Source organism: Balaenoptera musculus, chromosome 6, assembly GCF_009873245.2.
Source record: "Balaenoptera musculus isolate JJ_BM4_2016_0621 chromosome 6, mBalMus1.pri.v3, whole genome shotgun sequence".
Taxonomy (NCBI): Eukaryota; Metazoa; Chordata; class Mammalia; order Artiodactyla; family Balaenopteridae; genus Balaenoptera; species Balaenoptera musculus.
In genome coordinates, this window is record NC_045790.1 from 93,208,443 (window position 1) to 93,231,867 (window position 23,425).

At 44.1% G+C, this 23,425-nt stretch overlaps 1 protein-coding gene across 7 annotated transcripts in view; it reads left to right on the forward strand.

The window, feature by feature from the left end:
• PALM2AKAP2 (PALM2 and AKAP2 fusion) overlaps positions 1-20,438 on the forward strand; it is a 502,216-nt gene extending 481,778 nt beyond the window's left edge. For 6 of the 7 annotated variants that reach the window (XM_036854498.1, XM_036854497.1, XM_036854503.1 and 3 more), the window contains 2 exons: positions 6,083-6,261; positions 16,488-20,438. In XM_036854498.1, the coding sequence (XP_036710393.1) occupies positions 6,083-6,261; positions 16,488-16,586 (278 nt within the window). In that variant the 3' untranslated portion in view covers positions 16,587-20,438. The remainder of the gene's footprint in view (positions 1-6,082; positions 6,262-16,487) is intronic. The other variant, XM_036854502.1, reaches the window with a different exon arrangement.
• Positions 20,439-23,425: the final 2,987 nt, after the last annotated feature.

Below are 23,425 nucleotides of genomic sequence, written 5' to 3' on the forward strand. Positions count from 1 at the left end.
TGGGAGATAGTAAGAGTTAGATGAGGTCATGAGAGTGGGGCCCTCATGATGGGATTAGTGCCCTTATAAGAAAAGACACCAGAGACCTCGTTCTCTCTCTGTGATGTGTGGACACAGCAAGAAGGTAGCCATCTGCATGATAGGAAGAAAGCTCTCACCAGAACCTGACCATGCTGGTACCCATGCTGATCTCACACTTCCAGCCTTCAGAACTGTGAGAAAATAATTTCTGTTGTTTAAGCCACCCAACCCATGGTATTTTGTTATGACAGTTCAAACAGACTAAAATAGTGTCCTTCTGTGCTAAAATCAAGATATTGGCAGGGCTGTGTTTCTTCTAGAGGCTCTTGGGGAGAATCCATTTCCCTCCCTTTTCCAGTTCTAGAGGCCATCTACGTTCCTTGGCTTGTGGCCCCTTCCTCCATATCCAAAGCCAATAGTATAGTATCTTCAAATCTCTCTCTCTCTCTCTCTCTCTCTCTCTGTCTCTCTCTCTGACCCTCCTGCATCTCTTTTATGAGGACCCTTGTTATTACATCAAGCCCAACTGGATAATCTTGGATAGTGTTCCCATCTCACAGTCTTTAACTTAATCACACCCTCAAAGTCCTTTTGCCATGTAAGGTAAATATTCACAGGTTTGGGGGATTAGGGTTTGGACATCTTTGTGGAAGCCATTATTCTGCCAACCACAAGACTGTTCATCTTATCCTGACTAAGTTTTACCATGTGTCATGTGTGCACTTTTGTTTTCTTTTATGCAGCTAATAAGTAGTGAGTTAGGATTTGAACCCAAGCAGTCCAACTCTGGAGCCTGCACTCCTAAACCCCTGCAATATTTCTGCTTTTGTAACCTGCTTTTTCTCTTAATGTATTTTGAATATTTTCCCATGTCCATAACTATTCCTCTAAATTTGAGAGACTAGAACATGACTTATAATGGCTAAATAATACTCCATCATCTGAATAAGCCATAACTAATTTAACCATTCTCCTATAGTCAGATGCCTTTGTTGTTTCCACATATGTAATTATAAGCAAACAAACGAACAATGGTGAAAGTTCTTGTACATAAGCTTTGTGCCCATACTTATTAGTTGAACTTGTGCCCATAAATTAGTAGTTAGTGGTTAACTAGTATACACTAGAGAATAGTATTTTCCAAACAGTTTTCCTCGAGATATTAATAGGGATTCTATGAAATGAGGTTCTGTGGTTAAATAAATTTGAGAAATGCTGCACACCCCCATTCCTAAACTAGAGATTCACAATCATATCAGCACTAAAACCTTAGAGGAGTCCCCTGGTAAGGAAATCTATCTCGTTTTATCATTAAAGCTTTCTTTAGTCGAGTGTTTCTCAAACTTATTTGACCAATGACTTTTTGACCGTTTGCAGCATTGAGCAGTATCTTACAAAGCTAAGGTAATCGGACGTGATTTTAGAAACATGGCTTTGGAATCATCCCAGCCAAGTGAAGCTGCTTATCCTCAAACACCTTTAAATGCTTAAGTCTAAAATTACTCTAGATGGAATAGTTTGGACAAAATCATATGTATGAAGTAAACTTGAGAATGTTTTCTACCCTCCACTTTGAATTCCAGTCTAGCTTTCTTCTGTTGGTTCCTATGTCAGTTAAGCTCACGTTGCCCCTGCTCCCTGCTCTGTAAATGTCAGGGACCAGCCCTTGGCCAAGACCAACACAGGTCTGCCTTGAGGTCTGCATGACACTTACTGTACATGTTGTTTCTGGGGTCCTTCAAGAGAGCTATTTTGTAAAGTGTTCAGCCCAGGTGAGAAACTAGATAGCAGGATGTTTATCATTGAAAATAGAGGCCACTTTCAGCTACTGTCAGCTATTCAGTCATTCACCAGATGAATAGACTTATATGAAAACAAGTTTTGATGGGACAAGTGGGAATGGAACCTGGGGGAACTGGGGAAGTGCTGGATGCACGCCAATGAACACCAAAGATAACCATCACTGTTTGGGGATTCTAATGAGATTTGTCCTCGGGGCCAAGGAATTTCAAGGTGCCTTCCAAGGCCATAAAGGATGAGACAGACTTCCCAAGCTTTGCATCACATTTATGTCATGATCCCCAAGGCCCAAACAGTGGTGGTGTCTGCAGTGTCTATTACTGGTGGAAGAGAACGAGAAGTTTTTTCACCATCCTAATCAAAGGGAAAACTTGATTAGGCTGCAAGCTAGGTCCCTCTCCAGGTTTTTGATGGCCTGTGTGATTACTAAGATGGCGTGAGAATTCCAGTCATGGTGGGAACCATACTGAAGGCAGGATGCTTGGAGATCACAGTAGAGAAGCCCAGCCAAGCCGACTTCCCCAGATGTCAACCAGACCAGAAGTCTGGGGTTGGGGCTCCCTTCCTCTGGAGACCTGTGGCAGCTTCTCCTGAGGCTCTGATGTGGCCTTGGTTATCTGAACCCTTCTGTTCTCTCCAAGACCTCTCAGCCACCTTCTCTTTGGAAGACACTGCTCCAGACCCGCTAAGCTAGTCTTTGGTTCCTGCTACTCCTGTGACCTCTAGTGGCTGTAACTGGCAAAACTTGCTCCGGGGATGGGTTTCATTTTGCTGGCATACTAAGAAATGAGCAGGAAATGTCCACTTCTTTATAGTAACTTTTCACCCTCTTTACGATTCTCTTTCAGCACACACCCAATTATATAATTTAGCAACAGTCAACACAATTTGGGCTCCAGACCTAACTCTGATTGTTACTAACTCATGTAATTTGGATTGATGTTAAGCATCTGAGCCTCCGTGGTCTAAATTGTTCAGAGATGTCATGACATTCACCCTGACTACATCCCAGGGTTGTTGTAAGGATAAAATGACTTGAAGCCTATCAATGAAATGCCATATAAATGTGTTTGTTATTACTCCAAAGCCATCGCGTCTGTGGTTCTGTAGACCAAGACTGTTTTATTCCATGTGCTTTGGTGAAGACGTTTAAACACTTTCCTCAGATTCTGTATTGGGAATTCTGTCCCAATCCACAAGCATTTAATAAGTGGCTGCTCTGTATATTTCATAATGGACTTGCTGGTTCATTCAATAGCCATGAACTCCTGCCTTGTGGGATTCAGCATTGACCAGGACAGACAAGGTCCTGCTCTAATGGAGTTTACATTCAAATGAGTTAGGGGGATTCACAGCCAATTGAAATGGTCCCTATCTTCAGGTGACTTTACAGCTTTATTGAGAAGAAAAGCTTAAACAACCAGATTGATACAGTCAGTATGTGAAAAAGGCTTTCCCAGAAGTATAAACAAAGTATTATGATGCAGGGGTGGTATATGTGAAAGGGTGAAGTTAGAGGCAGTGAATATGGACTATGCTTTAGAAGTTTAATGCTGGAGGATTGGCTGGTGGGAGATGATTTGGACACTTGAGAGGTCAGTTAGAAAGTGACCAACCTGGTCATGTGGTATCTATTTCTAGTCTTAGAAGAGTTGTGAAATTTTTATGCAGAATTTCCCATGAAATTGCTCATTCTTACTCCATAGACATATTATTCTTTGAGATTCCAAATAAGTACTAGCTAGACTCATTGGATGCTTGCCATTCTAAATATTAACTTTAAAAATATTAATTTAGTTCTTGTACCAACCGTATGAGGTAGGTACTTCTATCAACATACCAATTTTACAGGTTAGGAAACTGAGATAGAAAAACTTCAAAAAAAAAGGCAAGTAACTTGCCCCAAGGGTATTTGGCTGCTAACTAATGAACTCAAACCCAAGCAGGCTGGCTCTAGAACTGCATGCTCACCACTGCTGTGTTGTTTCTCAAAGCTTCATTTTAAAAGTCAACCAGGGACTTCCCTGGTGGGGCAGTGGTTAAGAATCCACCTGCCAATGCAGGGGACACGGGTTTGAGCCCTGGTCTGGGAAGATCCCACATGCCGCGGAGCAACTAAGCCCGTGCGCCACAACTACTGAGCCTGTGCTCTAGAGCCCCTGCTCCGCAACGAGAAGCCACCGCATTGAGAAGCCCAAGCACACCTCAACGAAGAGTAGCCCCCGCTCACCGCAACTAGAGAAAGCCCATGTGCAGCAATGAAGACCCAACGCAGCCAATAAATAAATAAATAAAAGTTAAAAATAAAAGTCAATCAGAATTTTTAGAGATACATACTACGTATTCAGGGGTAATATTGCCTGAGGTCTGAGATTGCTTTAAATATTTTAGTACAGGAGGGTGGGAGGAAGGCAGGCAGGCAGGATAGATGGAGCAAGGGTGGTAAAATCTTGATAAATGTTTAATATAGTTGATGGGTCCATAGGTGTCATGATAGCATTCCCTAATTTCCATAATAAAAAATAGAAACCGTTTCTAGAGAATTTGAAGATTGAAGACCTTAAAATATTTGTAACCTTACTGTTAATATCAAAAGACTTTTTATCAATGATCTGAGTAATTGAGGTCAAAGCAATGACTTTCACTAAGTTAACTAATGTAATGGTGGGTCTACAGATGTAGTGTCTGTGTATTAAAAACCACTTCCCCACCTAATTGCCAAATGTGCTGGCCATATACTTTTTTTTTTAATCAATAAAGGTTGATCTTCTTGCCAAATGTATTTGATAGAATAGCAAAATGTTTGAGTTAGAATGGACTTCCAAGACAACTTCTCCCCAAATTCTCATTTTCTAGCTAAGGAAGTTGAAACTTCGAGAACTTAAGTGATCAGCTCAAGATTAAAGGGGGAACATTACATGATTGTCTGCAGCCAACCTCATGACTGGTTCATGAGGAAGAGCAGAAATTAAAACTCAGGCTTCCTGAAGTCCAGGGGGCTTCCCAACTCCCCTCAAAGGAGCTATGCCCAGTAAAGTCCTATAGCCACCCACACAGAGACATGGACCCCAGGCTTCACTTGTGATTCCAGCTCCATCAGGCAGTCTGGGGGGGAGTGAGGTGAAGAAAGATGAGCTGCCTTCATCTTGGGTCTGGAGGAGGTCAAATGGGTCTTTAACCTTCCCTGGCGGTTTCTGAACTTTTGTGCTTGAAATATCCATTTATTTTGTGTGTTTTCTCCACATTCCTTGTTCGCAGACCCTAGCTGTGTCTCCCACAAGGGGCATAGTTGGAAAAATCATGACTGTTGCACCTGAAGGTACTTCTCAGAGGTGCGTTTGGGGCTCTGGCAATATAACCCACTCCTTCATGGGCCGGAAGGCATTTCCCAAGAGGGTGGGATGCAGGCGGTCTTAGTGACGGTGCCTGGCATCACCACACCACCATGACTGTGGACCCAATCTCCTCATCCTGAGAATACCTGTATGGCATCTCGAAAACTAAAACCTCACCTTTCCCAAGTCTAATGCACCCCTTTTCTGCAACATAGAAGCTGCTGTTGTTGGCACTTATTCCTTAAGATCTGGGATCTCAAACCTAAATGCTTTCAGGACCGTGGCAGGTAAGGTAAAGAATGAAGCTGGCCAATGTAAGACTGGAGTAACCTGGGAAGAACAGCTTAGTTCTCATTCAGAGGTTTTACAACATGTGTTGTCCATACAAAAAACCCGGGCTGGTCATCTGACCATTGGTGACCTCTGATAGAGAAGAAAGAGCCTGGGAAGGAAACCAGGAGACCTGGATACCATCGCCAGCTCCTGGTGGCCCAGCACAGCCTTCCCTTTGCTGAGCCTAAGTTTTCCTTATCTGTAAGAAATGGGTCTTTAAGGTTCAAAGGCACCGCCACCACTGACAGTCTGATTGTATGATCTGTGATAGAATACTTGTCCCCAAAACAACTGGAGCCAGCATCTGTCTGTCTGTTTGTCTGTCTGTCTGGCATATACCTGCAAAGTGCCTGAGAGCCCTCTTCGGTCTGACTGACTTTAAAACCGGTTTCCTTGAGGTCTTTGTTGGATGGGTTTGTGACATTAATCCTTAAGCACATTGATCCCTGTAATAAAATGACCTGCACTTAACCATCATTCTGGTACCACTCGGTATGTCAGAGGTTGCTTTTTTGCCAGTGTTCTTCTCTTCTTTTCGAAAGCAGTCGTGACCAGACAAGCTTAGAAAGGGTGTTCTCTTCGTGTTGTTTCAGGGAAAATAGAGAAAGTCCAACCTCCTCCATCCCCCACACCTGAAGGTCCCAGCTTGCAGCCTGACTTAGCCCCCGAAGAGGCTGCCGGATCACAGCGGCCCAAGAATCTGATGCAGACCCTCATGGAAGACTATGAGACACACAAATCTAAAAGGCGCGAGAGAATGGATGATAGTAGTGTAAGTTTCTCCTCCTTTCCTCTTTACCGTGTCCAAGGGTGAACTTCAGTACAGCGTACGGTACTCCGGTTCAGGCATGGACGTGTGTGCGGTTGTCTGGCCAGCACTGTGGTTCCAGCACCAATTTTCAAATGTGTGGTTTAACATGCCTGCAGTTGGGTTGGGGGTTTTGCCTTGTTCTCAAAAACTTTGATCATGCAAAGAGTGGGTCTTTTTGCTGCCAAGTTCTAGTTTGAGTCTACTGCTACAGCTAGTGAGTGAGGTGTGGGGTGTGTGCGTAGAAAGACACCACGCATGGGGCAATGCGGGAAGAAGGACACAAGCTCCCTGAAATCACCCGCAGGCCCCGGGGAGCTGATCTCAGCCATCGCTCGCCTGTTCTGTAGAGGTGTTATTTCTCTAGAGAACTATGACGATGCTATTCCTTCAATGTCTGCTCTGGGCGATCCCTATAAATGGTACACAGTGCTCGGAAGACTAAGTATGTTTTGGGCTGTTACCAAGCCGGTGTGTACCGTCTGGCAGGAGAGAGCCACTTAAAATGACAGTTAAAACCGCATAGTTACCCTGCTACCCTCAGCCCTGAGAACTTTGCACATGACATTCCCACCAACCACAAAGGAAGTCATCTGCTGTGTGGTTTCTTTCTCCGGTAAGCGGCTTAAGAGCCAGTGCTGCCCACAGCCTGCACAGCCAGGAGCCTGGGGATCAGCCTCAGGGGTCCGTGCCAACCTCCTTGGAATCCATTAGCATTGTTTGGGGTAACTACCTCCTCCCCCCAAATAGCTTGGGTCGGTTGAGGATACTCCCCAGTTGACCCAGGACAGTCCTGGTTTATGCCTGTTGTCCTGGCGTAATTATTAATAGCATCTCCTTTCCCTCTTAAAAGTGCCCCAGTTTGGATGCTAAATGATTTGGTCACCTGAAACTTGAACGCAGTGGGGCTCACAGTAGGAATTCCATGCTGATTCACTGCCTCTCATATCCAAGTTGGCTGAGTTAAAGGTTTTCTGGAGTTGAAGCCAGATACTGAACACTTAGTGGTAAAGAAAGCAAGCAAACACGCCTATGGCAGCTGAATGACCCACTTGGTGTGTCTCAGCCTCCTCTCACTTAGGTTTGTACCTAAATTGCTTGGAACACTGGCCCAGCTCCTCTGTTGGGCTGGAATATTTCTGGGCTGTTCCCTGTATTGTACAGTGGGATGGGCCTGGCCCTTGATAGCTGCTGCTGAGGTTTCAACTGCTGGGGCTCCTTCTCTGAGCCTGTACGACCTTTTCTGTCCATGAAGTCACTTTATCTGGCTCTTCTTTTCAGCCCTTTTTAGGTATTTTCTGGAGTCTGTGACCACCTTGAAGCTTAGGGCTATAAGGGGCTTTTCTTCAATGATTCCACACCATACATCAGCAGCTTTGGTGGAAGTTAGCTGGGATGTGTAGATGGGGAAGAACCAATGGACCACTTTGCCAGTGACCCAGCTGAGTGATTTGGAAGCACATTCTCTATATCTCTTGTGCATGCCTTTTGTGTTGAAGTGCAGGTGTTAGGGGAAAACACCATACCCAGAAGTGAAGTTACTCATTTCATAGGCAGAGGCTGACCAACTGACACTCAGGAAGCCACCTGGCGAACGTCAACTAGGTTGGATTTCCCTTTTTCATGAAGGAAGCTGCTTAGAATCAGCCTTTTAACATACCGGTTGCCCTTCACTTACACAGTGAAGTGAGAGCCTCCTGTCTCTGTTTTTCTCAAGTAAATTAACATTTTGGATAAGAAAGAAACCTACTAAACTAATCAAGCTGTTAATATCCCCAGATCTCAAATTCAAGGCCAAGTGTTCTGCACTGTTGTGGATATTACAAGAGAACCAAGTTTGTTGCTGTTGAAAATTCTTAGGAACAGAAAAAAAAAATCTATCCAACCCACTATATCCTCTTTTAAGAGACCCAAATCTGGAAAAAACAAAAGGCCCCAAAAAAACATACTTCAATTGCTTCTAAAGCAAATATATGCTCATCAGTGAGACTTCATTTCAGAGCCACCTGTTAACCTATCTTAGTTCTTTTGATTCAGGGGATCTTTCTGTTGTGTCGTCATCAATCACTGGAGAATATGTTGACGTTTACCTTTAGGAATAAACAAGCCTTCATCTCTTTTCCTAGCTGACCTGTGGCCCCTTCTTTAATGGCCTCTCATAGCAGAAGGATAACCATAGGGAACACATGGATGGCTTGAAGCTTGAGTTGTGTAACTGGCTTCCCTGCTCCAAAAGCTGGTAGTTCTGTTCTCCTGGCTTCATCCATATACACTATCCTCAGGGCAAGTTGTGGCTTCTTAGATCCTCCACCCCCTATGAACCTCCCTTGACCCACCTGGGTCCAGTGTCACCCGGCACTTCCACCTGCCAATATTCCTTCCAAAAAGTCAGTTGGCAGCATTTATGAGTCCCTCACGCGTGATCAGGACCCAACCACGTGTTCACCCATAGGAAGCAGCAAGCTCTTTCTGAATTGAATGAGAGGCATTCTTATTTGCTGTACTTCCCAAGGAGAAGGTAGACTTCAAAACAACGTGGGGTAATTGGGATGTATGCATAGTGATGCGCTGGATACAATGACGTCAGTGAGCGTGAAGGAGAGAAGGAGAAAGAGAGGGAAGGCAAATGAAGCTGTGCCCGCAGTTTCCATGAGTAGCTTTCACCAACCTGTCTGGGAAAGAAAACCGATCCTCACCATCAGAACAGGTACAGCATGCCTCCGCCCCAGAGCAGTGATGGTGTCTGGAGTCCTGTCCCCAGTTCAGGACCCTTCCACTTTCCCACTCGATAAAATATCACCTGCAGGACAGGAGGGAGGCCTCTGGCTCACGGGGTCCCTGCCAGGAGGTGGGGTGGGGACAACCGCACAGTATTTAGTGGTTTTTTTCACGTTCTTAGCTGGCCTCTCTCCTGCTGAAAGCCAAGTGAGGGCTCAGAGAATGACGGAAGATGGAACATTAAATCATGAATCTCTCTCTGGGAATACCTGCCCAGGAGTCACTATAGCACTATAGTAGTCATATGAAGTCAGCTGTGGATGTTGTGCTTCCTTTTGCAGTTGGTGACAAAGTCAATGACAAGGAACCAGAAAAAGCCCCTTTTCTGAAAAGGTTACCCCCAAACGGCCATCCTTGTTCCCAGCTCAGGCCTTGAGCAGGATAACCCTTGAGTAGCGACAGTCTTCATCTGCCGGGGCTGGCTTCCTTGTTCTGCATGGTGTGGTCACTGATGAGTGTCTCCATGCTGCAGGCTGAGCCAGGTTCTACCTCTTAAGGGACACCTTGGCTACCCTGGAGGCAGGAGGATTGCTAACCTCCACCCACACGCCTTACCCTGGGCTGTTTCCCAGCCTATACAGGGGCTTTGTGAGAATTAGCAAAAGGCACCCTTTTTCAGAACTCTGTGTGGATGCAGTCCTGCACCAGCTACACGGTCGGTGAGGGGAGTCGGGGGTCTGAGCTTCAACCCCATCCATTCCCCCAGCCTGGTGTTTTTGTGCAACACACACACTGCCCACCCAGATGCAACCGTCCTGCTCTTAGTGTAGGTTTCTTTTATCTGGAAATGTTATCTTAAGTGGAAATGTCCCCTTATCTGGGCCTGCTGCCATCTCTGGTCAGTCATGCAACTCATAATGGCCTGATGAATCATAGTTTCCTGTAGGGTTTCTTGGTACCTTGCAAAGAAAGGATACTGAGGCAACACTGTTTTTCTGGCCAGTTTTCCCCCCCAACCTGACCTGAGCCTCAGAAGACAATGAGTTCTTGAGTCAGTGGTGCTCTTGAACTTGTTTGGTAGATTTGCTTTCCCTTTCTCAGTTGAGGGGATGCTGGGCTGAGTCCAGATTACAGCCTCCTGGACATTGAGCCCCATCCTTCCTCCTCGCACAGAATCTAGGTGGGTTTTTCCTGTGTTCTCTTTCTTTCTCTTTTACCCCCAGAATAGTTACTGAGAGGGCTTTCAGCCTTCCCTGCCTGTCTTGGAATAAAAGAAGGCCTCTTTGGTTCCTGGGTTAAGTCCAAGCTGGGGGCTGGCAGTCGCTGCTTTTCCAAGAATTCCTGGCACACACTTCCTTCTAGACCAGGACGCCCTTTGGGAGTTCTAGCCCCACTCTCACTGGGTGGGTGGAGGAAGCCCGTCTGGCTCCAGTGCCCACCCCCGCCACCGCAGGCTGTATGGGAAGCTCAGCCAACATCAGTGATGCTTTGTGCCCCCAGCTCTCTCGGGTTCTCCCACATGCCCTGGGAAGGTGCAGAGGAGAGGAGCGCTCCACATTTATCAGCCCCCGGTCATCAGTCTGATCATTACAGAGCTGTGATTTTTAAGTGCAATACCCAAGAAGCAGTCAGTGATCACAGACATATGATCGCCCCTATCCAGTCTGTGGTCACCATGCCAGAAACCAATCAGTGCCTCTAAAGTCCGGCAGTGTAAATGCAAGGTCATGACCACTATTCTGGAGGAGGCTGTCCAAAGTCAGTCCTTCTCACTCATTACCCACAGCCGGGGCATATTTTCTCTGAGCTTTTCTTGTAGTGACTTTTAGTTTCCTTTATAGGAACTAAAGGATCATTTTAGTTCCTACGTAATCACTCCACTTTCAGGAACTTACTTAGGACCCCCAAGGTAGTGATGAGGGAGGCTGCTTGGTCTCCCTTGGCAGTGCCATCCTTAGATCAGCTTCAGAGAATCTGCCTCTGCAAACCTCGCATTCAAACCATCCCCTGTCTGTGGTTAGGGTCTTCTTTTCATGGGACAACAGGCTACAAGACTACTTTGGGGTTCAGAGACGCCTACAGGCAGGGGAAGGGCTGTTTGTCCACAGATGGCAATAGATTCTAACGAATCCAAAATGACCCTTAAGGATCTTGCTGGTGGGCAGCTGGTTGCATACAACCCGGGCAGAAAGAATCTTGTTAATTCAAAGCACAGAAGATGGAAGCAACAAATCTTGAATTAACAAAGTATGGCTTATCTGATATTTTTATGAAGGAATAATAGGGTATCTACTTGCTGCAAAAGATACAGACTTTTAAATAAACGAAAATCAGATGAAGCAAGTCTTGGTGTGGGTGTGTCCTGGTCTCCTGATGTTACTTCCCCTCTTGTGTCCCCTCCCCCCCCTCACCGGCGCGATGCCAGTTCCCAGCTGGGGGGTGTTTTGTGAGTGTGTCTCTGCCATGTACTAACCCTGGTTTTTCCCTCTCTGCCAGTACACCTCTAAGTTACTGTCTTGCAAGGTGACTTCCGAGGTACTTTTCCACTTGTTTGTCTTGGTCTTCTTGCATGCCTGACCCAGGTGCATGCTGTCGTGGTTTGCCATTTCCTCATGGGTTTTTCTCCCTGCCTTTTCTGAATGGGGTGATTGCCTTGAAATGTTAGCGTCCATGCAACAGTGGTACACGTGGCTGTGCTTTGCTGTGCTGTGCTCTGGGTTGGAGAAGATTCTGTCCTGCTCATGTATCTGGAAGATGTTTGGACTAGAGGGTACAACCAGTGGGCTATTTGGATTTTTGTTTGTTTGTTTCTTCAGGCGCTGATAGCAAATCTACTCTGGTCTGGTTAGAAAATCATGCAGCTCAAGAGGACTGGGCTGTCGGTTCGGATCAGTCCTTTGTTTACCTTAACACAAACCCAGAGAGCTCCATGCCATCACTTTAGGGTAACTTATTCCTACTGTGAACCAACTCAGTTCCCCCTCCCCTCCATCTTTAAACCTGTATTTTTGGTTTGGAAGCTTCTTTAAGCATTGGATTTCCCCCCAAGCCTCCTCCTTTCCCCTACAACTTCCCTTTACACAGATTTCACAAACCTGTGCTATGAAAAAGCACAATATTTTTTATTTTTCCCATTTTTTCCACATACATATTGACTTATTTATATACTATGAGAAAGCATACTGGCTTTTATATTTTTTATTTCTAGAGCATTGTATTATTTTTATTTTAAAAGAATTATTGTAAATATAGAGAATTGTAGAGAATCATTTATTCATTCACCTGGTTAACAATTTATCGAGATCCTACTACACATCGGGCACTTTCTGGGTTCTGAGGAGACAGCAGTCACCTGAACAATGTCCCTGATGCCATGGGGCTGGCATTCCAATGTGTCAAGGCTATGGCAGAGTAAAATAATAAAGCCCCCTAGCCAGCTTTGTGCATTCTTATCATTTCATAATATTTGCTTAATATTTTAAAAAGAAATTAATATTGCAAATACCATTCAAGCCCTCTTGTTACTTCTCCCAGCTCCCATTTCTTTCTCTCTCGAGAGGGAATTTTTCTGGAGTTTGGTGTTGATTGTTTCCATGCATGTTTTTATCCTTATACTACATATGTCTATGTACATAAATTATATCTAATGGTTTTGCATGTTTTAGAACTTTCTATAAATATATCATGTTGTAGTATCCTGTACTCTTTATTCTGTCTGCATCATTTTTAGATGGGTCCATGTTGATACTTATGGCTCTAGTTCACTCATTATAATTGCCGTATGTAGTATTCCATTGAATGAATACATATCTATTTATTCATTCTTCCAGTGATGGAAATGTAGGTTGTATCTTTTCTTTGCCATTACAAACAATGAGTCAATGAATGTTATTTTACACAGCTCTTTGTGTGACCTATGGAAGAAAGTCTCTAAATATATCTAGGGGTAAAAGTACTGGTTATAGGGCTTACACATCCTCACATTCACTACCTATTGCAAACTACTCTTCAAACTGGCTGTGCTAACCTATAGCACAATATATATTTTACATCTCCATATTTAGCAAAATAATTATGGTTAACTATAGACGTGAGCTGATGATTATCAGTAGTTTTGTTTCACAAAGTGTAAAATGAATATTGAAAATATCATTACATGGACCTTCCTCAGTGTCTAATTGTGGTTCTCAGTGAGGAAATGCTGGTTTAAGAATTAGACCCTAAGCCCACATCCCCTTGGAGTCAACATAAGATTGAAGAAAATCTGGTCAAATACATCCAAGGAAGATAAGACTGGGCCCTGTCTGCCTTCAGTGGAAGATATGAGGGATAAAATATTAATATAAATATTATTTAACATATCTGTCTTTTGTTTAATATCCCCAAATAAAATTATCTAGGTTGATTGCTGCTCAAACTGAAGTGATTCACTTGAATTCCCTAAGCATCAGAGAGAAAAATTAATACTAGAGGATTGTTCAAAGAGAATTGATTTTCTTTTTCTCCCACCAGACCTAAATCTGAATTAATTTGTGAAAATGATAAAACCTTAAATCAGGTCTATTATTTTTTTTTTAATGTTTTTCTCTCTCCATTCCTATGGAGAGTATTTATTGCCCTTTCTGATGCTTCTTCCTCCATACGCCCCCCCAGCCACTGAGCAGCCGTGGAACATGCTGGCCCAGAGCATCGACTCTGCACCCAGAGTTCTGGGTTCAGATGTTAGCTCTTCCTCCTTCTAACTGATGTTAGTCAGATTATTGAAACCTCTCTGTGCTTCAGCTTCTTCATATGTGAAATGCATAGTATGAATCCCATAGAACAGTAGTGAGGATTAAAACCGTAGCTGGTTCATGATTCCTGGTATGTAAGTGTTTACTATTACCAGAGCCCCAGAGGCAAGTGCTTTTTTTTAACCCAGAAAGAAAAGGAGTGGACTTTAGGAAATAAAGTTAATATGTAGAAATCTAGAACAAAAGTTCTAGATTTGCTAGAGCTTTACACACACACACACACACACACACACACACACACTCACTCACACACACAGTACTCTGAATTAATTGTGGAATAAATGCTCATTCACATACCTTCCCCGAGGGCTTGGCTTTTTGAATCTTCAAAAGGTCAGTTGGAGGAGGGAAGAAACTGTTCTATCCTGAACATGAAGCACTGTGCCCGACACTTGGTAGGAACCCAATAAATAGCTATAAGATGGATGGACAGATGGATTGAAATGGGTTCCCAAAGAACAGAGTAAATTAAATTTTTTCAAGATGATTGAGAATTAAAATAGGGCCCAAATACAAGACAAGGGACATCTGAAATTGATGGGGACTATTTTTTTCAGAACCTTAGATTTATTTTTAGCTCTTATGTAAACCTTTCAGTTTGTATGTACAGTCTGCAAGGCAAACATATGACTGTTTTACACAATGTGGAGCTCCTTGTCAAAACATCTTATGTTTGAATACCACTTGATTGCTTATAAAGCCCTTTCACATGATGAGAGAAATACATAGTTATTGTTTAAGAATTTGCTATGCCCTGGAAACTTTGGTAAATTCTTTGCCTCATTTATTCCTTAGACCACCTCGGTACTGTAGTTTTTATTATTCCCTTTTTACATATAAGGAAACTGAGGCACAGGGTAATAAACTTTCCCAAGGTCCCATAGTTACTAGGATTTAAACTTAGACCTGCCTGGACTTCAGAGGTTGCATTGCTTCCTGAGAGAGCCTGTGAAATAGGGCAGGTGTTGTGTCCGTTTTACAGATAAAGGAAGTTGAGACTCAAGATGCCATGAACGACAGCACATGTTCCAGGCACAGAGCTGGAAACAAAGCTCAGGACTTGCAATTCCAGTTCCTCACTGCCTTCCAGTACCATGTTACCAGGCCTTGACCAGAAGATTCCACTGTTTAACTCTACCAGACTTGGAGACGTGCTTTCCTCCTACTGATTTCTTATTCTTCGATGTTGACTAGGTGACCATGATATGTTTACACACCAACACTTTAGGGCATGGCTTACGTGCTTCCCGGTGAACATTCCTTCAGGAGACATGACTGAGTTGTGTCCTACACATCCGGTCAAAGCCGTCCCTGCTAGGAGGACTGGGGAAGCCTTCCTGGAGCAAAGACACTGCAGCTCTGGGAAGTCCATGCATTTGTCAGAGGTGCAGAGAAGCAAGTTGAGATGCCCCGCTCCCTGCCCAGACCTTTAATCTGACCAGAATTTACTTATGTCTGGGCTCCCATCACTGCCAGTAAACCTGCCTCTCCTTGCTTCTCTGGAGTTGCCAGCATCTCTGTCCCTTGCCAGAATGATTGTTCTCAGAATAAGCAAAGACTTCATCACCTATTGGTTGGATAACCAACCGGTGTTGGCTCTGCTAGACTTTAAATTCAGAAACTGCACATCCTAAGCTAATGCCACAGTCATTTAACTGGTTGGCACGCAGGGGCTTGCTTTCGGTGCAGTATCATGAAATTGAGCCATTTCTCCTGCGTTGGCAACGTAAATGTCATTCATCTGGATGTCATCTGGACCAAACTCAAGCTGGAGCAGACTGGCGAAGGATCCCCCCTGGGGTCCACAGACTCTTCTGGGGAGCCGGAGGGAGGGTGGCCTCACCCCAATGGTGGTGAGCCTATTTGTCCTTGATGTTGTCACCTTTCTCTTCCTTTACTAGCACCTGTGGCCCTGAAGTTACATCAAAATGCTCAGATTCCATTTTTTTAGTGGCCTGAGAAGCTCTTTTTCTTTTCACTTAATTCCTCTTTCAAGCGTAATTATACCAAAGTAGATTTTTGTGGTATAAATATGATCACAGCTTATGTAGGTCCACAAAGCTTGGTGGAATGAATTCACACTGGTTCAGTTGTTTGGAATTACTTTCCCGTCTGCTTGTTTATGAAGAGACCAAGACTGTCCATAGCTGTGCTGTCCAGTATGGTAGTCACTATTTCCATGAGGCTATTGAAATTAAAATTAATTAAAATCAGATATTTAGTTTCTCAGCCACACTAGCCATATTTCAAATGCTCAATAGCCATGTGTGGCTCGTGGCTGCCATATTGGATAGCGCAGATACAGATCACTGCCATCAGACTGCGCTGATCGATAGCATGGAGCGATGCACTTCGTTATCTAAAAACTTGATGCAGAGTCAGGTCTAGTTCAACGAAACTTGCAGAACACTTCAGGAAAATTAAATCTCTCTGTACTGAAAACGATGGGTCAAATAGCAAGTGAACTTTGGCTCTGAGGTGAATGCTACCCAGAACCTCCCATCCCGCCACCTTTACTTTCACATCTCTCCTACCTCCCAGCCGTACCAGACGCTTTACAACTTTCCCCCTCATTAGATGCTGTTGAGAGAGGGAAAGGAGGAAGGAAACAGAGAAGCTGGTTTGTGTTCATAATGAACAATCATGAACTCTGCGTAATTTTTTTCCCTCTCTCTTCAGGTCCTTGAGGCCACACGGGTTAATCGAAGAAAGAGCGCATTGGCCTTGCGCTGGGAGGCGGGGATCTATGCCAACCAAGAGGAAGAGGACAATGAATAATCAACTTCCTTCCACCCAGGAAGCTTCTTTGGTGCTTGGGTTCCCAAGAAACCAAGAAATCAACACATCAAAGCATTTTAATAGAATATTTATTGAAGTGCAAACAAACTCGGCAATCCTTATGCAGACCAGAAGTTGCAATGTACAATGATGAAAAATCAAGTGAAAAAAGAAGTCCACCCATCAAACACGAACTCCCGGGAGTCAAAAGAGAAAGGATTTTTTTTTTGTAACTCAAAGAATCCCCTGGGTTTGGACCACAGTTGATCCAAAAGGACAAAGAGGTTACAAGCAAATTGACATGGTTGCTACAGGCAGAACCAAGACTAGCCTGTCTGGGTGATGAGGCAAACAGTGGTAATGTGGCCATTTGGAGAAGCCACAGAGCTGGTGCCATCCACCCAGCAGAGGATATTTCCCTGTGCCTGCACCGGTCTCCACCCATCATAGCATCAGAGGTGTTGGACTAACCCCATTTACTCCAGCAGCTATAAAATAACGCTTCTCTCTCTATTTGCCCAGAAGAGGCAACTATGGTTCCATGCCTCTTCCGTTTAATTGTTTTGAATTGGGAGCAATTAAGGATCGCAATCCATATTTTGAAGACAAGATTTCTTCATGTTGCAAACACAACCTGTTCTGCATTAGGAGGTTGAGGAAGGGGGGAGAAAGCCAAACCAAATGGATTATTTTAGCTTTAGGATCTTGTCTGCTTATGATATTGACTGAGCTGCAGTTTCTGAGAACACATTTTCACAATTCTGTTTCTTTATATGAAAACTATATTTAGTGGGCAACAACTATTTTTATGATGGGATGGGGGAATATATCCATGTATAAAACCTATACACATTGAACAGCTTGGTTCAAGAGGGGAGGGGTATTTTTAGAGTGGTAATAATTGAAAAAAGGGCGAACTCTGCCTTAGAGAGGTAGATGATGAGAAATAAAGAGGTGTTTATAACTATATTTTATATGTAAAGTGGACCTTCAGGGGAGTAGGAAGAATGATATTTTGGATCAATCAGAAGGAAACAGTAAAGAAAGCTCACGAAAGGTAGAGAGAGAAGAAGGGAGGGAGAAAGTGTGGGAAAATAAGGAAGTTAGAGATATTATTTTTTCTGAGCAACCAGTATTTTTCAGGATGAGACAGAGAAAAATATAGAATAGAAACTTAAGTGCAGGCTTAGGTTCAGCTACAAATCCTAAAGGTGGTGTGCGTGCGTGTGTGTGTGTGTACACATGCCTTTGTGTATGTGTGCAAAGCGCGTGTGTGCTCATGAGTAAGGGTGTGTGTGTGTGAGGATTAAAATTCCAGAATGATCATGGGACAAGGGTGTTCACTTATTTCCTCCAAAGCTGTTTGCCAGCGTCAGGAGTGAGTGAGAATTTCTTTTTTATGAAAAGGATATAGAGGCTCCGAGCTGTTGCAGTATTTGTAATATTAAATTGAGCTAACATGGTATTTGCATGAGTCACAATGGCAAAGTTTTAAGCAGTTTTGTAATTTGACATTTAGGAAAGTATCGTATTTATTCTCATGCTTTGTATTCACGCTTAGTATACGCTAAAGGATGCCAGCTTTACTCTTTCTGTCATTTAAAGCAATATGATAAGGGTATTCAATCATTGAATGCCCTCAATTTCTGGATGAGAAATTTTTCAGTTCTGGCCATGAGAAAAAAACTGACCAGCCTTCTTTTTTTCCGTCCCCTTTGTTTTAAAACTGTGGTTTTAAAAAAAGCAATAAGTAAGTCAGACCTCACTAAAATTCATTTTTGTTTTTATGTCTTTATGTCATAAGCGCTAATGTGTTGTTCTGACAAGTAGCAGTTCCACCAAATTTGTATGTAGATGTCATGCACATTATCTTTGCTTCTTTTATTAGACTAGTGTGTCAACGTTAGGGGAAAGTTTATTCATAAACAGGTGGTGGACACAAAGTAAAAAATGGAACTCTCTGATAACTTACAAGGATCCTTTGAAACTGCCAAGGGAACCTGCAATTTGAAGCCAAATTCTACAGATGGATAATTGGCGCCATCCTTATATGGTTCATGCTCCTGAACATTCTGAACGAATAGTCAACAAAATGTGCTAGACGCTGGGGATATGAAACAAATAAGATCCCTGCCGTTAGGAATTTATTTTCAGGTGGGAGAGGCTGGCATGGAGACAGACATTCCCAGGAAAATGAGATGAGGAGTCCTGACAGGTGAAATGGGGGCACCCAGGAAGGAAGGGTGCTTTGTCTGAGGATTTCCAGCGTTCCCAAGACGGGCACGGGAATGAAAACAGATGCGTCAGCAGCATCGTGTGGCCCAGGGATGCAGGAGCTGCTAGGATGCCTGGAGAACAGAATGGTTCTGTGGGTTGCACAAAAAGTGAAACATGCTTCATGATTTCTGGACTAACTCTGGATCTGGTAGTGACCATAGACTTGATACAGATGAACTCCCCATCTTTCGCAAGAGGAAACAGTCCTCAGGACTTCCCTGAAGTTTTTGGTCCTGTTTTGAAGGAAACTGTGTACCCACCTTAAAACTACATTTGAGAAGAGAATGGGCAGCTGAAAAGAAAGCTTAGGAGGCCACACAATTCCTGGAATCGCTTTAGAGGCAGATAAGTTGGTCTTTGACTGCAGTTGATTGACCCAGACACACTTATTATGTAGAGTTATAGAGCCGGGATCCTTTGGTTCGCACTTTGGATAGGCAACAAATGCAGCGTTTCCGTGACTCTCTCACAGTCAAAAACCGTTTTAACTGTGGCCCCTACATCTCCATCATTTGCTTGTTCCCTTCTGCTGCCTTCTGATGACTGCTGCCCATTTCCTTGTTCCACTCACGTATCATCCTGTTAAAATGTAAATTAAAGTTCCCTTGGCAGAGCCAGATTTTCTCTGCGCTCTTGAGTTTTTTACTCATTTAAGAAACATTGGGCCATGGCTTTGTACATAGCACTGTGCTAGGCTCTGGGATCCCAAATGAACCCTTTTAACTTTGTGAAGATGCAGCAGACCCCTGGCGGAAGGTCGTCCATGCCTAATCCATCGAGAAGAAGAGGCTTGTCCAAAAATTGGCCTCTGATGCTCATCCTTGCCCCCAAATAGCACACAAGCTTGTTAATCTCAGCTAGAACAGAGGTTTAGATTCTGTAGATGTTAAAAGCTTTCCTGAAAGTATTCCATTCCGCAGTGTTGATAGATGTTCACTTTCCTCTGGAACTGATTACTGACATTCCTTGGCTTTCTCATCCAGAAATTATGGAAACAGGGTCTGTCAGTGGCAGGAGGCTGGGCTGTGTCCTACGTGAATGACACATGCAGTTTCCTTGCCTCTTTACACCCATGCATGCCGCCCAACCTAGACAGTGACATATAAGCAGTATATAGATCAGTGTCCACATATATACACAACACACACACACACACACACACAAGGCATAACAAGGAACACTAAGACAGTGTTGACTCTTGTTTCAGAAGACAAATAATTAAACATTTTTCCAACTAAAGAATGGATGTAATTAAACTATGTATTGAAAAAAAATAGCCTAAGTGTTTAGAGATGGTGACTATATCCAGTTGTAGTAACAGAACCAATTTCCTGAATTTTAAGCATTCAGTGAGTGAGCTGCCAACTTTGATTTTGTCTTGCTCTTGACCCAAATGACTTTTTTTTTTTTCTTTTTTGGAGGAGGGGGCAAAAAGCAGCAATACTGTGTTTGAAAATGATACTCTGTATCTGGCTCTCCTGTGTATGTTAACCACTTCAATGTTATTATCCTGCTTCGGTTTTATAGTGATTGTGAGGCATTCAATGCAAGTATACAATTATTTTCTCATTAAAATCCAGTGTGTGTTGTGCTTTTATAAATGAGGGCCCCTTGTTTGACTGTCGGGGGAGGTTGGAGGACCGAGCAGCCCAAGAGTAGCATGCCAGCGCTCTCGCCTCTGATTCCATGGGGCGACATCTTCTTCTTGCGTATTTGGAACCAAGAAATCAGTACTAGCTGGCGGGGCAGACCTTTGACAGGCTGTGCCCAATGCCTCCTTTGGCCATGTTGTCTCCAGCTGCCGCGGCTAGACCTGGAAACTCCGACAGGACCCACAGAAATGATACACATGCCTCTTGAGGTAGGTAGACTCCAAGGTCAAAGAGATGGTGGGGCAAACGGTAGGACAAACAGTAAAGCTCAAGCTTTGCACGTGGCTCTTAGGCTCTAATTTTTATTATTCATTCCATTCCCAGCACCTGTATTTGGCTCTCCTCTGAGGAATAGAGAATTTCGGACTTTACAGAGCATCTGAGACCACAGGTGAATCAGAAAGCTTCCTCCCCGACTTCTCCTGCCCTCCCTCCACTTCCTCCCCCCAACCCTGCAGTCTCCAGCCGCTCCACTCCGTCCCACATCTCAACTTGCGCCCGGACCTTCAGTTTCCTGCTCTTCCTTACCACCCGTTCGCCCGTCTCTCTTCCTAGGGTCTCCTTTCCAGCTGCCTCTTTCTCCATCTCTCCCCACTTACAGGACTTCTTCCAACCTTCCCTCACCCCACACCTCCCAGGCTTTCCAACCGTATTCTCCTGTTCTTCCATGTGGCATCATCTTCCAATCTCTCTCTGGTGAGAGTTCTGAATTTTGATGGGAAGGGATGAGGTGGGGTGACAGGCCCCTTTGAAAACTGGATCAAACTCTAACAATAACGGATAACATTTATGAAGCACTGAGAATGTGACAGGCACTTGCCGTGATTTCCACAAATGTAATCTATTTCTTACAACGCCATGGGGTGTACCCTTTTGGTTTTTGGGGGGTGGGGTGGGATTTTTTTGGCTGCACCACGTGGCTTGCGGGATCTTAGTCCAGCAACCAGGGATCGAACCCGGGCCCCTGGCAGTGAGAGCGCTGAGTCCTGACCACTGGACTGCCGGGGAATTCCATGGGGTGTACTATTTTGATTTCCATTTGACATGTCAGGAAACGGTTGCCATGGAGCTGGTAAACAGCAGCGCTTGCATTTGAACCTGGGCACTCTGCTTCAAGTGTTGCTCTTACCCACTCTTCCTGTAAAAATGCACATCGGCAACTTCACATACAAGGTCCAGTAGATCTGATGATGTGTGTGGGTCTGGGTGACCTCCTCCCACTATGCTCTCCAGGAGGAGGGGCTCTCATGGACCGAGGCCGAGGTCGTGATAAGGGCTCAAATCTTGGGGGAGAGCTGGGTTTTGGTGGCAGCAGCAAAGAAGTTTCTTTATTTGAATGAACTCTCTCTGGGCTCTTTCCTTTGGGATCAGCTCTCCCAGGAGATGGTGGGAGAAGATGACCGAGGCATCCCTGTTGCCAAAAGGAACCAGAAGCGACTGCAAATGGGGTGATGAAAATGTGCTAAAATTGAATTATGATGACAGTTGCACAACTTTACATTTACTGAAAATCACTGAATTGTACACTTGGGAATGAGTACATTTTATGGTATGTAAATCTTACCACAGTGAAAGCTGTAGCAAAAAACAAAGGGATGAGGGAATCAAGGAACCAGAAGAAGAGTCCAGGGAAAGGAAGCAAGGAGGCCACACAGCCTCAGGTTGAAAGGAATGAGAGGAGTCATTCAGGCCAATATTTGGCCACCAGCTCACCAGCTAATCAGGAAGAAAGCTTGCTGTCCTAGGGGTACCCCACAGGAACCAGGAGCAGTAGAGTTGTGATTGGCTGTGGATTCAGCCTCCTGGTCCTCTTTCCATCAGTCACTGCTAACACCTGGGGGACATCAGGCAACGCTAGGTGAGTCAGGATACAAAGGACTGAGATTTGGTGGGCACTCAGGCTTTGTAAACGCAGGAGAGCGGGACGCAGGGTCTGATGTAGTCAGAGTAGAAAGAATTTAGGGGTGATTCTTACTGAGGAGGCTCTTCCCGGAAACCCACCAACGTGAGGCCTTAACCTCTGAGCAGAGGACAGGTATGCAGGCCTTTCGCTCTGTGATGTCAAGTATCAGTGGGGCGCCGGAGGGGGCCTGTGGCCACTACCCCCTAGTTCAACTCCCCTGGGTTTTTTTTCTTTTATTTCCTTTTTTTTTTTTTAAATTGAAGTATAGTTGATTTACAATGTTGTGTTAGTTTCAGGTATACAGCAAAGTGATTCAGTTATACATAATTTCTATTTCTTTCAGATTCTTTTCCCTCATAGATTATTATAAAATATTGAGTAGCGTTCCCTGTGCTATACAGTAGGTCCTTGTTGTTTATTTTCTATATAGTCGTGTGTATATGTTAATCCCAAACTCCTAATTTATCCCTCCCCCCTTTCCCCTGTGGTAACCATAGCCATGTTTTCTATGTCTGTGGGTCTGTTTCTGTTTTGTGTATGAGTTCATTTGTATCATTCTTTTTTTTTTTTTAGATTCCACATCAACTCCCCTGGTTTTATTGGTGGCAAAGAGACTGATAATGAGGTTCCTTTGGAACATTGCTCCTTTTAATCATGGGCTCCTTGGGTCACAAGAGGGTGGTGACTATAGCCTTCCCTGCACACAACCCACACAAAATTCAGAACTGGGCTGCTAGGGGGACAGAAAACAAATGGGGAGTTAAAGGGAAGAATTCAAAAGGTTTGAAATGTACAAGATGACATTAAGGCAAAGAATGGGGCCTCGGGAAATACCTAGAGGTACCACACCAGCAATTTCTAAGTGTTACCCAAGCGTTCAGATGCCTTCTCTCAGAGAACATTTGCCTGATGAAGACTTTTTTTAAAAATTCCACCAAGATGCAGTAATCTCACTGTCAGTTCATCTTGATGGTAGACTTACCCAGATGACTTGCTCCAAGTCCACA